General features: G+C 38.8%; 2 protein-coding genes across 2 annotated transcripts in view; both read left to right on the top strand.

Moving 5' to 3' along the window:
- The window catches only part of cenpk (centromere protein K), an 8,384-nt gene extending 746 nt beyond the window's left edge, over positions 1-7,638 (top strand). Inside the window, exons 2-10 of the mRNA XM_080880360.1 lie at positions 165-254; positions 993-1,049; positions 2,752-2,815; positions 2,939-2,985; positions 3,070-3,152; positions 3,665-3,763; positions 4,419-4,554; positions 4,635-4,688; positions 6,749-7,638. Of these exons, the coding sequence (XP_080736486.1) occupies positions 165-254; positions 993-1,049; positions 2,752-2,815; positions 2,939-2,985; positions 3,070-3,152; positions 3,665-3,763; positions 4,419-4,554; positions 4,635-4,688; positions 6,749-6,904 (786 nt within the window). The 3' untranslated portion in view covers positions 6,905-7,638. The remainder of the gene's footprint in view (positions 1-164; positions 255-992; positions 1,050-2,751; positions 2,816-2,938; positions 2,986-3,069; positions 3,153-3,664; positions 3,764-4,418; positions 4,555-4,634; positions 4,689-6,748) is intronic.
- A 1,838-nt stretch (positions 7,639-9,476) lies between these two features.
- On the top strand, positions 9,477-17,284 carry LOC308395471 (stromal membrane-associated protein 1-like). Its single transcript, XM_080880352.1, has 10 exons — positions 9,477-9,758; positions 10,214-10,347; positions 11,367-11,452; positions 11,568-11,643; positions 11,833-11,895; positions 12,019-12,094; positions 13,882-14,009; positions 14,765-14,981; positions 15,609-15,946; positions 16,625-17,284. The coding sequence occupies exons 1-10, from the start codon at positions 9,641-9,643 to the stop codon at positions 16,757-16,759; spliced, it is 1,371 nt and encodes a 456-aa protein (XP_080736478.1). The 5' UTR covers positions 9,477-9,640; the 3' UTR covers positions 16,760-17,284.
- The last annotated feature ends 3,028 nt before the right edge of the window (positions 17,285-20,312 follow it).

Genomic DNA, 20,312 nt, shown 5'->3' on the forward strand with positions numbered 1-20,312 from the left:
ATAATGTTTACATGCCTTGCTAACGTGTGTTTACGTACATTCAACTTTTCACCTTAGCCTGTAGCTAACAAGCTCTAGAAGAAATTGTACCTACTTGCACCGCTCCAGTTTTTCTTTAGATTAAAACGTACACGAATATGCGTCTTTGTTGTTTACGTGTTCAGGCAGACGGCCGGGCAGCAGCGCAGCTGTCAGAGGCCGCCCAATCTGAGCTGCTGGACATTTGTGAGGAGCAATTTGCGCAGCTGGAAAAGGTACATGTGAATCCAGTGTGTCCAAAAACTTTTTGTCTTACCATACATATTGTTTTGGGGGGATTGGGATAGTATGGAGCCACTGCAACAAGTGGGGTGACCAAGAGGTGGTACAATGTGAGAAATATATTACTGAAGTTGATATGATTTTTTCCCACTTTTATTTTCACACAAATGTTTCTACATAAGATTCAAAAAGTTGATTCTGTTCTTGAAGAAGTCACTTGGATTAGTGATGAAACAGTTCTGCTAAAAACTACATTTTCTTAACTGGTTGACTGAGCATGCATCAAGATATGCAAGTTAAAGTTTTGGCAAAATTTGTTCAGAGTTACTACATTATAATTCAGTACATTTTTCCACTTTCTTGTATAATTAGAAAAATACTATGAGTAGAAACTAAATATTTTTTCCATAGTCTTATATGATAGGCCTATGCTCTGTTGTTTAGCTGTTAACACTCTTACCTGTTATTTTTTTTAATCTTAGATTTGGTTCTTTCAGGTAATCATCATTAGGTTTCAGTGTCGATGCATTCAGAGATCTGCAACTTTTCTTGAACCACATTTCTTCTGAGAATCAAAATAGTTGACTAGGCTAGTAAACTAGAACCAACCAAAATCTGACCACATCACATATGTAAATATGTTTTTAAAATGTGTAGATACTTTATCTCTAGCCCCTTGTCACACACTTTGTGATAAATGGGTAAAATGATAAACTGTGTTTGTCTTACAGCTTCAGAATGAGATTATACTGTGTGAGCCAGATTTTTGTGAGAATCCTCAAGAACAGGTGAGATGATTGTTTCCAAATGTTCACTTGTTCATTGCTTTCGCTGCTTTAACCTCCTAAGATCCAACCTCTTTCTCTTTGCTATTTGGGCTGATTGGGACCTGATGAATGTAAAAACAAAGAATTATCTTTTTACCTGATTTTCTCTGCAAGGACCTGATATCCACATATGAGGACGTTCAAATTAAATTTCAATAGGACGGTGGCAATATAATGTCCTCGTAAGTGGACATCAGGCCCTTGTAGAGCAAAATTTAGAATTGTGGTCTAGACAACCGAAAATGTGATGTCCACATATGTGGACGCCAGGTCCTAGGAGGTTAATGTTACAGAAAAAATGTGGAAATCCTTAATTTTAAATATCTGAGAAAATTCATATCTTTTTTAACATGGTTTTTAACATTTGTCAGTTTTTTTTTAATGTGGTAGAAAATAACTGTAAGAAAAAAAAAGTATATACTCCATCACAGACCCGATATGTGAGTAATTCCAGTTTGTTACCTGAATGATGCATAAACATTACAATTTTCACCAGATAAACCATGCTAATCTCCATAGTAATACTCTTGCCTACTTTATTTAGGCTCCAGTAGCTTCTGATTCTCCTAATAGCCTGATGTCCATGTATTAGGAACAATTAGGAGCTTTTGGCTCGTAGTTGGTATTGTAAATTGGAACTGTGATAAAGTATTGCAAACTCTCTTTTGTTGCGGTTTTGGTCTGAGTTTCAAAATTGTTACACCTCTGGCATTTCTTTACGTGTGTGCTGATTAATTGGATGATGGTTACGTCAGTGGGTTCCTTTGGCCTATCAGCAAATAAAATATCTTAATCAATTGCAGCCATTACATTACAGCATCAAATTTGTCTTTGTACGCGATCATTCAAAGAGGTTTCTTTATTTTCCCAACACAAACAAGAAAATGAACAACAAAAACTAAATAATAGAAAATGCCAACAAAACATTGGATTAATCATCAGCCATACTGCAAATTTCAAGCAGCTACCAGCCCAGAATTTCACAATCTTTGCATCATTAATATTAACATCTTTTACATGTATCATGGTTACAGGACATATGAATTTTGCATAAAATGACTTAATGAAGAGGCCAAGATGGCACTTTTGGTTTCCGTTGATGCTCAAAATTAGCATTAATCATAAACATGTTGTATGTGAAAGGTGTTTACAGAGGCAAGATACGTTACAAAAAGAGCAATTAGTTTTAATAGTTTGTATAGTCATAAACAGCTCATTAGTGCTATTCAAGCAGTAAAAAAATGTAAACATTGTGAGCATCAGCAGTGGCAACACTAAAAGGAACAGCTGAGTGTGCTTTAAATGGTGAGGTTAGAGACTCCAGCTGGCAATAACATAGCATTTCATGCCTGGTCAAATGCACCCTTGGCTCCATAGTGTAGTAGTTTACACATTTGCTTAACAAGCAAAAAATCCCATGCTTGATCCCAGGAGGAGATGCACATCTCTTTGGAGTTGCGTCAGGATGGGCATCCGGTGTAAAAACCTGCCAGATTAAATATTTGTAGAGCTTCCTGCTGTGCCGACTCATTGTAAATCAGGGAGCAACCAAGAGTAGCTGCTGATAAAGTGAGTTTTGTGTTTGTTTGTTTTGATGTCAGACAGCTTCACTGTGGCTCATCATTGTAATTTCTATTCCTCGTGACTGTTTTTCCTTCTATAGTCAGTAAAAAGACTGATTGCAACAGAAGCTGAGCTGAAGCAGTGGTCGACAGTGGAACCACAATGTAAGTTATCAGTTCTGGTCAACTGGTGATTTCAGGTTTCTAAAAAAAAAAAAAAAGATATAAATCATAAATGTTGTGTACTTTATCTTTTAATACAATTGACCTTTTTTATTTTTCATGCAGTGCTGGCAGAAAATTCTGAGATTTTGCTCGAAGCAGGAAAAGAAGAGGTGTGGTTAAGTTAAACAGTGAACTATTGCTTTTGCTCATTTACATGCATCACTCACTTTATGCAATCTTTACTTTTTCCATAGATGCACAAGCTGTGCTCTGAACTTGAGATGGTTGCTTCCTGTTTTGAAGCCAAAAGAGACAAACTGAAAGAGACTAAGGAACTGTATGTAACCCTTTTGTTACACTGTACATATTACATTATTTACTGTCCTTCTTCTGGTTTTATGGATGCCTTTCAGGATTGGATGAAGGAGACCATCCAGAGACTTTCCCTTTGCTATACTTTGTGTATAGTTGTGAAAATATTCAACTCTGTATATTTTATATATTTTATTATTATTATTATTATTTTATTTTATTTTTTTACTATTTAATTTGTAAAAATGTGTATACACACACACACACACACACACGTAGGAAAATATTTAGTATACACATCCAGAAATGCATACACTATTATATATTGTACATATATTTATTAGTTTCAGGTTGGCCATTCTTGTATTTTGCTCGTTTGTGTTGTTGTGTTTGCACATCTCTGTTGCTTGTGGGGCTCGCACACAAGAATTTCACTCGCATGTGCTGTGCCAGTGTGCCTGCACATGTGATGTGACAATAAAAAGTGATTTGATTTGATTTGATTTGAAAATGTGATGCTTGTGTGTTTGTTGTTAGTGAGCTAAAATGGCTGGAGGAGAAGAAACAGGTGCTGGCTGCTGCCAGTGGTCACAGTGAACGACTTCAAATTGAAAAGGAGAAGTTGTCAGAACATACGTGAGTAGGATGGCAGCGTCACACTAAACCAAAAGGGATCAGGTGTTTATTTACACAGAATAGAGCAGAAAACAGAAATGCTTCAAGGGTAATATAAATTAATTCAGTTGAATTAAATTTTATTTATACAGCGCCAAATCACAACAGCAGTCGCCTCAAAGTGCTTTATATTATAAGGTAGACCCTACACTAATACATACAGAAAAAAACCCAACAATCGTATGACCCCCTATGAGCAAGCACTTTGGCGACAGTGAGAAGGAAAAACTCCCTTTTAACAGGAAGAAACCTCCGGCAGAACCAGGCTCGGGGAGGGGCGGGGCCATCTGCTGCAACCGGTTGGGGTGAGAGAAGGAAAACAGGAAAAAAAGGCATGCTGTGGAAGAGAGCCAGAGGTTAATAACAAGTATGATTCATTGCAGAGAGGTCTATTAACACATAGTGAGTGAGAAAGGTGACTGAAAAGGAAATGCTCAATGCATCATGGGAATCTCCCAGCATCCTACGTCTATTGCAGCATAACTAAGAGAGCATTCAGGATCACCTGATCCAGCCCTAACTATATGCTTTAGCAAAAAGGAAAGTTTTAAGCCTAATCTTAAAAGTAGAAAAATAAATCTATAAACTTGTTGATGCATGTGCATGCATTCTTCAGGATACTGCAGGACATCAAGGAAAAAATACAGAAAATGAAGGTCTACCAGGAAAGGCTGATGGAGAGCTTGGCGTACATCCTGGAGAAGCACGTTCCTCTCCCTCAGGAGGATTCCAGTACAAACAAGAAGAAGAAGGTGTAGATTATGGCTTTGCATGTGAAAAGTGCCTTATTATGAATTCATTGCACCTTACAGTCTTTTATCTTAATTTTCAGAACGTTCCTCATGAGATTCATGAAAACTTGATTTCACTCAATGAAATTCTGGAGGTGAGTTTTTTCATACAAAAAAAACGAACTGTTTAACTCGAGTTTTTTTTATGTAATCAAAAAAAATCTCAGTATTTGGCTTTGGACAGGTAGGTGAATGAAACAGGTGATGAGGTTTGATATTGAGGAGAGAAATGTGAAAGGAAAGATGGACCGCATAGAGGCCCCCTGTGTTGGTGTCAGGAGAGAATGTAGCTTGGCAGCATTGGATGGTAGTCTGTATGATGACTTTGGGCATGAAGAAGAGGAAGCGAGTGAAGGGAAGTTGAAGAAGGAAGAATGTTGTGGAGAGTGCAGGAAGAGGTTGAGGCAGGCTGTCAGTGGTACGGAAGTGTTGCCAGATGGCTGGCAAAGTAGAGCTAATGTTCTGGGGGAAACTGCCCAAAGGGTATCCTCTGGACAGAAGAAAAAGGACAAGGACACTTGGTTTTGGAAGGAGGAAGTAAAAAAATCTGTTCAAATGCAGAGGTTAGCAAAGAAAAAGTGGCATAGTCTGGGAGATGAAGAAAATGGATGAGTGCTGGGAGGTTAGCAATGAGAGAAGTGGCAAAGTACAAGGCTTGAGTTATATGTGAGGCTGGACACTAAGAAAGGTGAAAATGACTTGTATGAAGCATGTGATGTGATATGTAAGACGTTATCACAGAAATGGAAATGTGCTAACAAGTGAAGAGAGTGTGGTGAGCGCCTGAAGGAGCTCATGAATGAAGAAAATGAGAAAACACAATCCTGAAGAGTAAGAGGATCCCTGAGGAATGAAGTACAGATTTTCAAGTACAAGGGTGATGTGCATCTCTGTAGCAATTATAGAGGGATAAAGTTGATGAGGCATACCTTGAAGATATGGGAAAGTGTTTTCGAAACTAGGTTGAGAAGAGAGGAGATGATTGGTGAGCAGCAGCATGGCTCCTTGCCCAGACATAGCACTACAGAGTCAATGTTTGCTTTTATAGTATTAATGGAGAAATATTGAAGGTCGAAAGGAGTTGTACTGTGTGTTTGTATATCTACAAACAGGGTATGATAGGGTGCCAAGAGAGGAAGTGTGGTACAGCATGAGGAAGTCATGTGAGGCTGGTGCCAGACATGTACGATAACAGCCAGACCTTGGTGAGGTGTGCGGTAGGAGTGGAAGATGAGTTCAAGGTGGGGTGAATTACATTAGGGAATGGAGTAGTAAAACATTGATCAGGAAAAAAACCCTAAATTTTCATCCCAATATTTGAAATACTTCTGTTTTGAAGATAGCTTCACACATAGTGTTTCCTTTTTTCACATCATTCACTGACACTTTTGTATGTGACTGAAAAGTATCCTAGATATTGAGATAAATAATAGATTTTGCTGAAGATAATTTAATTATCTCTGATAAACCCCCCCAGTTATCAACCTCTAGGAAAGAGCTGGCACTCCACCAACAGATATTTGACCTATTATAGAATAAATATGTGTTTAATTATTAACAGCTGCATATTTCTTATGTCGACAAGTCACATATAAATTAGCCCTACGTTTGTTGGCTGTGGTGGAACTGGAAATTATAAAAACCCATTGTTAATGTTACATTTTCTATAGAGATGCTGTTTAAGGCCCTATTTTAACCACACAAGTGCAAAGAAAGCAGCAGGTCTGACGCATGTGGACTGTGTGGGTGTGTCATGTTGCTTTTGTTTATCAAAGTAAAAGGACAAAAAGGCTGACGTAAGTGCTATAAAAGCGAGAGTGTAGTGATTAATCGATTCACAGTAATGATCACCCATGGCAGCAAAAGCTGATGTGTACCAAAAGGCATGATATCAACTTAACCTTTAGACCTGAGGGCAGCTTTTATGATTTTTTTTTTTTTTTTTTTTTTTAACTTGTTCTGTGATTGAATGTTTCTGTTCTTGATAATCATGTAAATATCCTATATTTTTGTTAGTGGCCATCACCTATTCCTTCAATAAGTAAAGGAAGTAAAGGCAAAATAAAACTCTAAACTTATAAAACTGTTTAAACTTGTACCTTTACTGCAAATATGCTTCAGCCTGGTCTTCATCTCCCTTTTTATAAACCTGCAGATTCTCATGAACAAGGCTCTGAACACACCACACGACCCCTATGTGGCGATAGATGACACATTCTGGCCACCGTATGTAGAAATGCTGCTCCGTTATGGAATTGCAGTGAGACACCATGAGAATAACTTTAAGCTCCGCTTGGAAACCTTTTTCTGAAGCACTGGTGCATTAAAAATCTAAAGCACTGTGCTGAAACTGAGTCTGCTTGTGCAGGGAAACCATTATGCATGTTTTTGTAAGCTAGTAGGAAGTCCATGGTGGAGAAACAGTGATGCTAGGGTGTTCCTGAATTTACTAAATGCATGTGTAACATTTCTATGTAGATACTTTTTTATGGTTGTCTATTTAGACTTCTTAAATACTGTTTAGTTAAAATGTCTTGTAAGCGCACCTATTTTTCTAGTTCCATTTTTACATATTCAAATGTTATTCAAATGTATGAGTGTTTTATCCAAAGTATGTGTTTCTAGAAATCCCATGTGTATGTCTGTTTTTCATGAGAATTCATATTTATCAGCATAAATTTAAATTAATCTTAATTTTGGTTTCACTTAACTGTTTTCTATTATGTTTGAAAATTAGGAAAATATGTTCAGTAATGGTGTGTGTGTGTGTGTGTGTGTGTGTGTGTGTGTGTGTGTGTGTGTGTGTGTGTGTGTGTGTGTGTGTGTGTGTGTGTGTATTTTGTTTGTGTTTATACATTTTCTTGTCCATGTTTAATAAATTTGGAAACTTTAGATGTGGTGTTGCTATGTAATTATTGTTCCGAAGAAATTATCTCTGGGTATCTTCATACTGTTGTACGAAAACAACTAGCATAATGTAAATGTTTTAGTGAGGTGATCATTTAATCATGTTTAAAACTATGTTTGTACTTACAAACAATGTACAGAAAATAAAATACGAATTGACAAAGTGAAATCGTGCAGATATTCCACACAATACAGGGAGTGCAGAATTATTAGGCAAATGAGTATTTTGTCCACATCATCCTCTTCATGCATGTTGTCTTACTCCAAGCTGTATAGGCTCGAAAGCCTACTACCAGTTAAGCATATTAGGTGATGTGCAACTCTGTAATGAGAAGGGGTGTAGTCTAATGACATCAACACCCTATATCAGGTGTGCATAATTATTAGGCAACGTCCTTTCCTTTGGCAAAATGGGTCAAATAAGGACTTGACAGGCTCAGAAAAGTCAAAAATAGTGAGATATCTTGCAGAGGGATGCAGCAGTCTCAAAATTGCAAAGCTTCTGAAGCGTGATCATCGAACAATCAAGCGTTTCATTCAAAATAGTCAACAGGGTCGCAAGAAGCGTGTGGAAAAACCAAGACGCAAAATAACTGCCCATGAACTGAGAAAAGTCAAGCGTGCAGCTGCCAAGATGCCACTTGCCACCAGTTTGGCCATATTTCAGAGCTGCAACATCACTGGAGTGCCCAAAAGCACAAGGTGTGCAATACTCAGAGACATGGCCAAGGTAAGAAAGGCTGAAAGACGACCACCACTGAACAAGACACACAAGCTGAAACGTCAAGACTGGGCCAAGAAATATCTCAAGACTGGTTTTTCTAAGGTTTTATGGACTGATGAAATGAGAGTGAGTCTTGATGGGCCAGATGGATGGGCCCATGGCTGATTTGGTAAAGGGCAGAGAGCTACAGTCCGACTCAGACGGCAGCAAGGTGGAGGTGGAGTACTGGTTTGGGCTGGTATCATCAAAGATGAGCTTGTGGGGCCTTTTCGGGTTGAGGATGGAGTCAAGCTCAACTCCCAGTCCTACTGCCAGTTTCTGGAAGACACCTTCTTCAAGCAGTGGTACAGGAAGAAGTCTGCATCCTTCAAGAAAAACATGATTTTCATGCAGGACAATGCTCCATCACACGCGTCCAAGTACTCCACAGCGTGGCTGGCAAGAAAGGGTATAAAAGAAGAAAAACTAATGACATGGCCACCTTGTTCACCTGATCTGAACTCCATTGAAAACCTGTGGTCCATCATCAAATGTGAGATTTACAAGGAGGGAAAACAGTACACCTCTCTGAACAGTGTCTGGGAGGCTGTGGTTGCTGCTGCACGCAATGTTGATGGTGAACAGATCAAAACACTGACAGAATCCATGGATGGCAGGCTTTTGAGTGTCCTTGCAAAGAAAGGTGGCTATATTGGTCGCTGATTTGTTTTTGTTTTGTTTTTGAATGTCAGAAATGTATATTTGTGAATGTGGAGATGTTATATTGGTGTCACTGGTAAAAATAAATAATTGAAATGGGTATATATTTGTTTTTTGTTAAGTTGCCTAATAAGTATGCACAGTAATAGTCACCTGCACACACAGATATCCCCCTAAAATAGCTAAAACTAAAAACAAACTAAAAACTACTTCCAAAAACATTCAGCTTTGATATTAATGAGTTTTTTGGGTTCATTGGGAACATGGTTGTTGTTCAATAATAAAATTATTCCTCAAAAATACAACTTGCCTAATAATTCTGCACTCCCTGTATATGCAATGATCGATGGTTTCAGCTACCAAGTACTTAAAATACTTAGACGGTTTTTTGTGTTTATTTTCTTTAATTGCAGAGATTTGTTTAGGGCCTTGCTTTTAAGGCTAAGCTTCCAGTTTCTTGGCGGAAATGTTAAAATTATTTCGTCAGAAATGTTTTGCGTCATTCAACGTCACGCCTCCCATCCAATCCAGTGAGGCCGCCGCGTCAGCTATAGAATACCTGTGGGCGGAGAAGCGATTCCGGTTCCGGGTGTTTTCATATCCCAGTCGGAGGCGATCATACCTCTGATTATGCTATTTTATCGGAAACTTTTCTCGATTGACCACTGAATAAATTAGAATTCTTTTAATTAAGATTGCCCGATCAAAGCCGACAGCATGGCGACACGCTCGGAGAGAGAGAAGGCCCAAAAACTCAACGAACAGCACCAGGCCATCCTGTCCAAAATGCTGAGAGAGGAAGACAACAAGTACTGCGCCGACTGCGAGGCGAAAGGTGTGGTGTTCGTTTTGTCGGCGATTTTATTGTTTAACTGTACAAAGTTAGCAGTTTCACTCAGAATCAAACAGTAACGGTAACTAACAGTATAACATCCGCGCTTCTTAGCTTAGCTTAGCTAACTGGCCCAAGCTAGTCACCTGACATTCTTCCCTTTAAGCTAAACTAAGTGGTTAACCAGCATGCTAACTTCTCTAAAGCTACATAAGCTCCCCACAGGGCTTCTCCCTCGTCGCCGTATGCTTAGTTACCGGGATTTGCAAGCGGTAAACAAACTGTGTCAGGTCTTTCTAAGAAACTTCAGCCAACTTTTTTTTTAATTAGATCATTGACAAAGAATGTAGAACTTGCATCCTACGTTTCAAGTCACAACAAAGACTAGAATGTTTGAGTGTTTCTTCCGGCGTTTTTGTATCTTCACCTCCCAAACTGGGTTTAACTGTCATTAACAGGTCCAAGATGGGCATCCTGGAATCTGGGGGTATTTATCTGCATCCGATGTGCTGGCATCCACAGGAACCTGGGAGTGCACATATCCAGAGTGAAATCAGTCAACCTGGACCAATGGACAACAGAACAAATCCAGGTACTGATTTCTTGTTTTTCCACTTTTCCTGTGTGCATTGCTGAACTGACCTACCGGGCAGTAGCCCTGGGGGCTGAGAGGTCAAGGGACTCTGGGTCTAAGTCCCTCTGGACTGATTTGCTTACTGGCACAACATGAATACAAAAAATGCAAAACAGCTTAAAGGTGTACCATAACTTCTCTACACTGAAAATAAATAAAGCAGAAAATGTAAATGAACACAAGAACTGAATGCATTTCTCCTTTTTTAAATGTGACATTTAAATGTCTTTGCCAAGTATTCCGCTATTGGCTCTCTAATCCTTTTTTATGTACAGTAAGCATAAATATGGTTAGAAACTGTGAAATGTTTTTTTTGATTGGGCATATGTGTTCTCCACTAAATGTAACCTTCCTTGATGGTTCAGAGCTGTTACAATATTGCTGATTTTTCATTTGCACTTCAGGAAACTTGGCCAGACACAAAAACAGGAAATTCTGTTCAGTGGCTAAAGACATAATTTCTTGTCCGTAATGTGGGTCAAGCTTTAATTTTCATTATGCACTGTCATCAGGACTATCAATACCCTTCATTTATGTCATTTAGAATTTACTTTAATAACCACTTTTTAAACTGCAAATTACTGTACAAGTGAACTTGCTGTCATACTAACAACTAGTTGACATTTTAATGACAGCTTCAAAATATCCAGGCTTGTGTTGTTAAATACTTAATTGCCAGGAATATTGAAGAAATATTGGTGTCAAACCTCAGTCAATGACTAAAACCAAAACTGATTGCAGTATTTTTAACCTTAACAATATAAACTATTCAGTCAAACTGCATAAGTTGGCTTATCACCTGGGGGCTATTTTCTCATATCTGAAAAGTGCCACATAAGGTATTGTACACCCATTTTTATCTGTTGTGCCATATTTGTTATGAGCGAACTTATCATGTGTTTAGTCAATTGATTGCCCCAATGAAACACTGTATCCTAACATTATCCATTTTGTTTACATCTTTGTCTTCTCTTCAGAGTATACAGGACATGGGTAATACCAAGGCCAGGCGGCTTTATGAGGCCAACCTTCCAGATAGCTTTAGAAGACCTCAAACAGACCAGTATCCTTCGCTTAGAGTAAATCCACAAATGTAACAAAAAAGTGCCATGCAGCATATGTTTAACCGTTTTTTCCCTTTTCTTGGAGTTACATTTTTCTCTTAACCCTGACCTCAGAGCAGTGGAATTCTTCATCAGGGATAAATATGAGAAGAAGAAATACTACAGCAAGAATGTGACCAATGGCACCAGTGTATGTATCAACTAAACATTTCATGAAATTATTCATTTATTGTACTATTTTCTAAGTTTAGTCTGTTCTTGGAGCAAATGTAACCCACATAATTTCCTTAGTTAATAATAAAGTATTCCGATTCTGATCTAGATCTTCATAATGTTTTGTACTCACTCATTCTTCTTTCTTTTATTCTTTTTTTATCAGCCAAAAGATGGTAAGAAAGAAAGGGAGCCCGACAGAGGAAGCAAGGTGTCATCTTACACCAAGGTAAGTCTCGCATGTATTCCAGTAATAATAAACCTGTCTCAATATGCCCTTTAGCATTGTTTTCTTATCCACACTAAGTTTGTTCTGCTTTTGAATTTTACAACCCTTTCATTTTTTTTAAAGAGTGAAGAGTCCAAGCCAGTTCCCAAAATCAGCCCTGCTAAGACTGCAGAACCCTCTGTGAACCTACTAGGCCTTGGTGAGTGTGAAAATGATTCAAGTTTAGCACCACCGCCAGAGGACATCCTTATTGGGGGATTTAGTGAGAGTAGAATGTGCTGTGGGAAAGTTCTGACTAATATATTGTGTACAGAATTAGGATAATTAATATGTCTGAGTTTATTTGTTTTTATTTTTAAGTATAGATAAGTTTCCAAGGTGATATCTGGATGTAGTACATGACATCTAGCAATCAAAATACACTGTAATTTACACTGTAAAATCACTGTTTATGTGATGGTGATTACCTCTACACTTTGCTCAGCTCTGCATCTTGATGCTGTGGTGTTACCTGAGATTGTTTACTTTTTGGTTCAGCGTTAAAGATTGTCTCCACCCTTAGCTGTGCTATCTTCTCGTTTCAAACATGTGGCTCTGCATGTGTTTACCAAACAATGGAGGAGAGAGAAAGTACCATATTTAAAGGGTTTGGTTGCGTCAACTATCAGCATATCTGTAACACAGCAACTAAACCATCTCACTTGTAAATGATAGATAGCAACACCATTTGGTCTTCTCCGCTGTCTGTATCAACATTGCGCTGACGTCTTTTCAACACGCTGCTGTTACTTGTGGCTGTGATGTTATTTCTGTTGCTTTCAATTTAAAAAACCACTGCAAGGTTTTTGAGTTGAAAAGAGGAAGTGCTTCAGCTGCTGCAGTAGACATGTAACTTCTTGTTTCTACTTTAAATCCTGATGTTTATCTAGAGTATAACTTTTGTTGGATCAGTATTAAGTAAGTGTAGCAGGAAAGAAAGAAGAAGGGGCAACACTGGATTGCACAACATAGATATCTCTGCCATCCTTGCACCAAGTATAGGTTTTCTTTTGGCTTGATTGCTAGATCACTTAAAGTAGGTCTTTTAGTACATGCAAGGTTTTCTGGCATGGATAGATTTTAGCAACTTCTTCCAAAGCGTTATTAACTAAGGCACTTTTTTTTTTCTTTTGTAGAATTTTTTTTCATTTATTAATGCATTTTTGACAACTTTGATTTCTCAAATGGTCAGAAATAAAGGAGAATGCATAAACACAAACATGTTTCCTTTACAGTATGAGGACAAGCTCTGTTTGCATAAATAGTCACTCCCCAAAAGCTCGTTCTGAGCCAAGAGGAACTCTGATGTGAATGGAAATGGAAGTTATGTATATTTTTCTGTCTTAATGTTCAGCTGTTTTGTTTGAACAGTGTGCGCCTTTGTCATCAAATTGTGATATCTTCACATTAGTTCTTGCTTTTAAATTTCTGTACTTTATTTTTTTCAGCATTATAGCTATGATCGGTTTTTGGTTCATAGGAATAATTCATTTTATTAAAGAGGCTTCCTTTATTTACAGTTAAAAGAAGATGCTGTTGTGTTTTTGACTGGCTTAAGGGTTTCTTGCATTATTTGGATATCATGTTTACTGTTATTTTTCTTCTGTGGCTAGTGAGCTAAATCGGCTAAGCTGATTCATTTTTTATTGCGCTAGCTGTTGTTCTCACTGCGTGGGCAGCTTTGTAGCTGTGGGAGGTTTTTACAGTTGAATATTTAAAAAAGAAAAGAAAACATTTTATGAAAGCAGTTCTGTTCACTTTTAACACCCTTTCTATGTCAATTAGCCTGTTCTATAAGGATTATATTCCTGAACTTTAAATAAAGATCTTTTAATTAATGCAGACCACAATCAGGAAATGGTCAGTGGGTAGTGGGAACTATTATTTCCTGATGTATTTTTTTTAAGTTCCACCTGTAAAACAAATTTTTCCTTCTTTCTGTCACAGACACACCAGCAGCTGCATCAGCTAACAACGGTAGCACAAGCACAAGCCAGAATAATGACCTGGATATATTCGGCCCCATGGTCTCCAATCCCCTGCCCTCATCCACATCCACAGCTCAGTTTTCTCAGGTAAAATTGAGAAAGCATTTCCCAGTTCAGATTTAAATCCAAATTCCGATTATTGCTCAGCAGGGCTTAACAGTCACTGTTGCCTGGTTGTAAAATTGAAATTAAATGTGCAGTAAAAAATAAAAAGGCAAATGATAACCATCAGCGTCAATAGCCCGCATGACAGTATCACCAGTGCTGAGAGACAGTGAGTTTAAATGAAAGAGAGGCAGAAACACACTTCAGAATATGAATGCAGTAAATCAGGCACTCTTGACTTAACATTGAAATGGGGCTTAATGCAGTGTTTACTTTTATTATCACTGCATTCATTAATTTTGATTAATCAAATAATTTATCAGTTAGGTATAAAATTTAAATATATTAATACTTAGTCAATTTAATCAATAATTCTCTTTTGTTACCTATATTATAAAGATAAAGCCTTCAGGGGGTGTCGGCTACTAACATCTCACTAATAGATCACAGCTGAATCAGAGTAATCATGCAGGATAGGCCCATTTTGTATTTATGATCTACATTTATACATAGCTAAAAGAGGCCCCCCAACAAGACTGCCCAAACAGTACTGTTATTGAAGGATCTAGTGCTGTTTGTTAATGGTAGTTGTCTGCTAATTTGTAAATTTTGTTTAGTTGCGTTTGTACAGCACACAATAAAACCGTGTGAGCCATAGATTTGTCACAAAAATGGGTGCTTTTTTTGTCATCGGACTTTAAATCTTCTAAACATCTCAATCTCTTTCCTGCCTCCAGGTGAGCTCCAATAACTCGGCAAGCACTCCGACACAAGCTCCAGCACCTGGAGTGTCAGGAGGAGTAGCCAACTCAGGGTCATTACAGGGAGACCTCGACCTGTTTAGTGAGAGCAGTAGCACCACTAAAGCTGATGACGCAGCCAAGAAGCCCCTGTCCAAGGACTCCATCTTGTCTCTGTATGGGACTAACAGCATGTCCCAGCAGCCCCCCACCGGTAAGGATTTACACACAAACTGAAATAACACCAGTGCCATATTGTAAATTCAACCCTGTTACGAAGAAAAATCTATTTTATGTAGAAACAGTCATGCTTAAAACTTTAACCACAACTCTTTTTGACCTATGAGTCCTTTTAGTTTTTATTGGATTAATTAGTCTACATTGACAGCTTTCGTTTTGTCACCTAATAGATGCAATTCTTTCCCTGCCATTGATGAGCTAGAAGATGCAGAAACCCTGGATTCTTATTTGTTATTTAAATGCAATGCAGTATTTTAAGGTCATTGATCCACTGAATTGAAAATAAACTGGTTCTTATTTTTTTGTAAACTGCCTCCTTTTCCCTGCAGTACCTTAGCAACACACCAGAGGGCCACAGCCCACACTTTGGGAACCACTGCCCTTGACTAATACTTTGCTTGTTAAAGTAATGCAAATGTGGTGACATCACATGATCCACAAGGAACAAGTAGATACCTGTATTTTGCAGCTCAGTCTCACAGAGCTTTGCTGACTTATTTTCCTGCTTAACAGACTCCTTAAAACACACAAGCAAGTTTTCAAAACAGACCCATACCTCAAAAACTAACTTGTTTTTTTTTATGTTCTTGCCTCCTCTCAGCTGGCATGTTCATGGGCCCCTCTCAGATGCAGTTTCCTGTCCAGGCAGCAGCTGGTTACCAGGCCTTCCCTGGTATGGGTACAGCCATGCCACCCACTACTGTCATGGGTGCCATGATGGCTCAGAGCGGTGCACCCATGATGGGGCCCAGTCCAGGAATGATGGTTGGGATGACGATGCCTAATGGCTTCATGGGGAACGCACAAGCCACCGGTATGATGGGCATGGCCCCCAGAATGATGGGACCACAGGGTGGTGCAATGCCTACAGGCATGATGCCTGCTCAGGGCATGTATGCCATCCAGCCTGGCCAGCAGGCTCAGTGGAACATGGGTCAGGTAAGGAAATAGCTTCGCTGTACTGCAGCATTGTGTGAGGTTATTTAACAAGAGACCTCATGTTAAGACTTGTGCTACTGGTTTCAAGTATGTCACAGTCACAGGAGACTTTTTTTTCTCAAATGTGACCACACCCAGAAGAGTTGGTGCATTGCACAATAGTCCATTGTGAAGCCCTCTACTGTACACTTTGTAGAGATGGAGCATCCAGTATTCACTAGATGGCAGCACAAGCATGCAGCAGATTTGTAACTATGCACTAAATCCCTAATATATACTGTAAGTAGTTTAATTGTAAGTGTGGACACTCAAATTGAAGATGAACTTAAAGCAATCTGTACACATGCTATAAAAATTGCATGCTGTCTGTACACAATTATTTCCCATAATGCAGTGTACGCAGAAATTGTAGGAGCTGCTCACAGCTGTAAAGACTAATCTATTATTAGCATAAAACATTACATTATTTAGAGTTTTATTACAGTTAGCACGCAGGGTGGAATTGGGACACAGTCAGAACTTCAGTAATGAACTACTAGCGGGTGGATGGGTAGTAGTATAATGTTGTCCCAGTTAATCTTCAGTGATTATTTCTAATCCAGGCAAGGTGTGGTAATAAGTCAGATGTAGGTGATCCTGCTCTAGTGTTACTCACACTAACCTCTGTAACATCCCCAGGTGAACCAGCAGATGTCAGGGCTGACTCTGAATGGTGCGGGTGGTCAGATGGCCTTTGGTCAACCTCCGTCAGGTATGGGCGGGTGGGCTCCCACTGGTTCTGGCCAGACTCTGAGCACACAGCTATGGAAGTGAGCCTTCATGCGGGTCGGTGGTTGGGCAGAGTAAAAGTCGAGGTTGCAGGATGTGCTTCTCCGTACCTCACTATGAACTGATGCCCATTTCGATCACAGACCAGCCTTCAGAACATGAAAATTGTATCTCTTTTTTTTTTTTTCTCTCCTTCTCCCTTTTCTGTCTCTCTTTCTCTCTATTGTGTGAGTGAATTGGGAGTCATACAGGATTACAGCCTGGCAGTTTCTGCCTGTCGTATGGTTTTTGATCATAACTTTTATTTTCCTTTTTTGGAAAAAATGACAAGAAAACAACAGTCCCATCATCAACATCGACATATCAGAAAAGCTGCAGGACCAGTTAAACAAGCTTTTATTGTATCACTGTATCATTATAAGATTATAGAACATTTAAATGAATAGTATTTAAAGGGAGAAGGGTATGACTATGAGGTCAGTTGACACTGCTCCCAGATGTACAGCGCTGTATAACCTTCTTTTAAAGTACTTGGTGGTTCCCCTATAAAATTAAAGTGATAATAAATAATTTCCTTTTACGTGTGTTCTGTAAAACAGATGTCAAAGTTTTTTTTTATGTCTCAAATTGGTGAAATGTAATTGTTGCAGGGACACACCCACTTTTATTTCTCTCATTTGTCTAACATTCGATCTAGTTCTGCTGTGGCCCTAAAAATAAACACAGTGAACTTAATAATCTTCACAACATGTACCCTGGATGCATTCTTGTTAGCGGACTCACACAAAGCACTTTGGCCTTGTACATAGATGAAGCACGAGACTCCCTCTTCACAAATCCACTAGTCTGCATTCCTATTGTGCTTCTCGATCCTGGGACAAGCATTCAGGCCCAAAGTTCATAAAATCATAAACTAAACTGAAGTTCCTGATTTGATGTGTTTTTGTTACTTAGTCCTTACAATTTTAGGACACAGGTTACATTTATGAATTGTTTTCATGGAGGCAGTTGTTCAAAAAGCGTTGGTTTTTCACACTTGGGTGGGGTTACTGATTACATGCAAACTATTCCTGAGACCAACTGAACCACACCCAGAGCCACCCCTTCAAGCGGAAGAGTCACACGGGAAGAGAACATTGTCGCTGTGAAATACACATTTTTATCATCAAGATGGAATGGAAAAATAGACGGTGGGTACTTTGCAAACCAAGAACATCCCCACGTGAGGTGGTTATAATTCAGAACCAGTAATGTACACTTCCATCTTCTTACTGAAGCAATACTTATTGAATATTCAAACTTGGCACAATCAGTTTTCTCATGAGTTGCTATGACCACGAGTCACTTGAACTCATGGTCACTGTGTCTTGATTCTAATTTTTAATAACCATAATTAAATATTTCAAAACCATGACAAAATATCCCACAAATATCTAATTGGATGAACTAATTATATCCAAAAGGTCATGTATCACAGCTTGACATCACATTGCTCTGCAAAAACATCTTTCGTAACATTATCCAGAACCTGAAATTGGGAATAGGATAGAAGGAATTTACCATATTTTACATTTGAAGTCATGATACTACCTACCTACACACGAGTTAACTCGAATTTTACTGCTTGGTAGAGACATGTAGCCTCTGGTTGCTATTCTAATTCCCAACATTGAGAGTATCTGACATTTAGCACAGCACAGCTCTCTAAAAGAGTATGTTGCTGCTGTCCTCTAGATGACAGTGTTGAGACAGTGGAAAGTTTTAGCTGGACAGAAGTATTTCACAGCGACTTAAAAAAAATGGGATTTAAGACCCAAACTACACTGCACCATAGTGCGGACCGAGAGTCCCTGTGGGCTGTGAACCAAAGGCGTTTTTCTGCTGTGAGTCACTCCTCCTCTTGTAGAGCAGAGTGGAAGAGGTTCGCTGGACTGTGGTTACATTATTTCAGTAACTTGTTCTCTGTGCACTGCTAGTAATGCCAACGCATTGTAGCCCTTCACTTGAGCTAGAGGCTTTTATTTAACAATAGAGCTCTGTATAGCAGCACAATGAATCTAAACCAACACAAAGCATCTTCAAGTAAGTCAAGTTAGAGCTTGTCTCCTGAACTTTGATGGATATTCATTTCAGCAACACAATGTAGATGTGACTATGCCATGCTCACTGTATTACTGTTATAAAGTTTAAGTTAGGTGCATGAGAGCAAGTCTCTCAGTAAAGAAGCAACTTCTTACTTACCAAAGTGTGGCGGTAACAAGCACCTGGTGGCAGTGTAACATTAATCTTTGTAATAGAAGGCCAAGTTATATGATAAGTCTTTGCCCTAAATCTCCTGTCTTACTGATAAGCTATGTGCTTACTATTCTGCGGATATACGCTCATGGTGTAATGTGTATTTACGTATTTGATTTTATTTACTTGGTAACTTGCTGAGTTTTCTCCCTTCCTAACATTGCTTGTGCAGTATTACATACACTATATAAAGTTTTTTATATAGCTGGTGCAGTGAATGCTCTTTTGTTGAAGTTAATTTGTGGGCCTTGCAGGAGCTGGAAAATCATAGTCAGACTATGTGTTTACAGCCAGTAGGGAAAATATGCTTCAGTCTGCCTCAGAGTAGTTTTGATCAAGTGGTTTTTGTCTTTTTCATCCGGTAGTTATTCCGAGTTTTGTGTTTGTTAAATGGTATTTTAATTGTGTTCTTTTCAGTACACAAGACATGTCTTTTGTTTCTCCACCTATTGCATGCTAGGATGTGTTCCTCTACACATCCACCCAGCTTATGGGAAACTTTTAAAAATGGATGTGGTTTGAAAAATCAGTTTTACAGTCATTGGAGAAAAATGCTACAGGATCAAAGCTATTCTTTGGGATAAGCTCCCTCTTTCATAGTAGTAAACATTATTGTAAGCACAGCCTTGCCTAAATAGATGCATACTGGTCTTCACGCTGTGGCTTATCAAACCAGCTCTACCTGTTAAACAGCCACCATTCAGTTAAGTCGGAAGGATATGTGTCCCTGAAAGGTGTTCAGTGGTGAGAATGTGCTGAAAGCGAATACTCTGCTTGCACAGGATGATCAAAACACTTACAGAGGCTTGAAAAATAACATGCAGCTCATGCTTGGCAGGGCTTGAAAGCCCCTTGAATTTGTTTGGCCTTGTTCCACTCTATCTCTCAACTGTTTCTGCGCCCTGCTGCAACTCCAACCCAGTTTGAAAACTTTCACAGTAAGGTCTGATGCCATGAAGTGTTTGAGACCTTTAGCAAAGAGGTTAGGCATTCCTCTCAGCTTGTATGGCAAACTGTACAATGCTCCAGAATAGAGTCCGCCATCCGAGTGAAGAATGTTCCGGCTTTCACCAGCCCCTTAATGGACTTTTTGACCCTGAACCATTAACAGTGCTGCCAATTAGTACATCAGGCTGTTTCAGACATCTTTAATACTTAACTAAACATTTTTCTGATAGGAAAGGTTAATGTACTTTAGTTAAATTCCACATTGATATACAGCAGGCCTAGTGAAGTGTTGAATAAACTCTGCTTTCTTAGTATAATCTTGTTATCAATTGGGTCAAGAAGTAGTTTTGAAAGG

Source organism: Rhamphochromis sp. 'chilingali' (assembly GCF_963969265.1).
Source record: "Rhamphochromis sp. 'chilingali' genome assembly, chromosome: 4".
Classification (NCBI taxonomy): domain Eukaryota; kingdom Metazoa; phylum Chordata; class Actinopteri; order Cichliformes; family Cichlidae; genus Rhamphochromis; species Rhamphochromis sp. 'chilingali'.

Excerpts from the sequence above, each read along its gene's own strand:
- LOC308395471 (XM_080880352.1), top strand. The coding sequence starts at position 9,641 with ATGGCGACACGCTCGGAGAGAGAGAAGGCCCAAAAACTCAACGAACAG. Across the intron at positions 11,453-11,567 it reads AGAAGACCTCAAACAGACCA|AGCAGTGGAATTCTTCATCA; the intron begins GTATCCTTCGCT and ends CCCTGACCTCAG. Across the intron at positions 15,947-16,624 it reads CTCAGTGGAACATGGGTCAG|GTGAACCAGCAGATGTCAGG; the intron begins GTAAGGAAATAG and ends TAACATCCCCAG.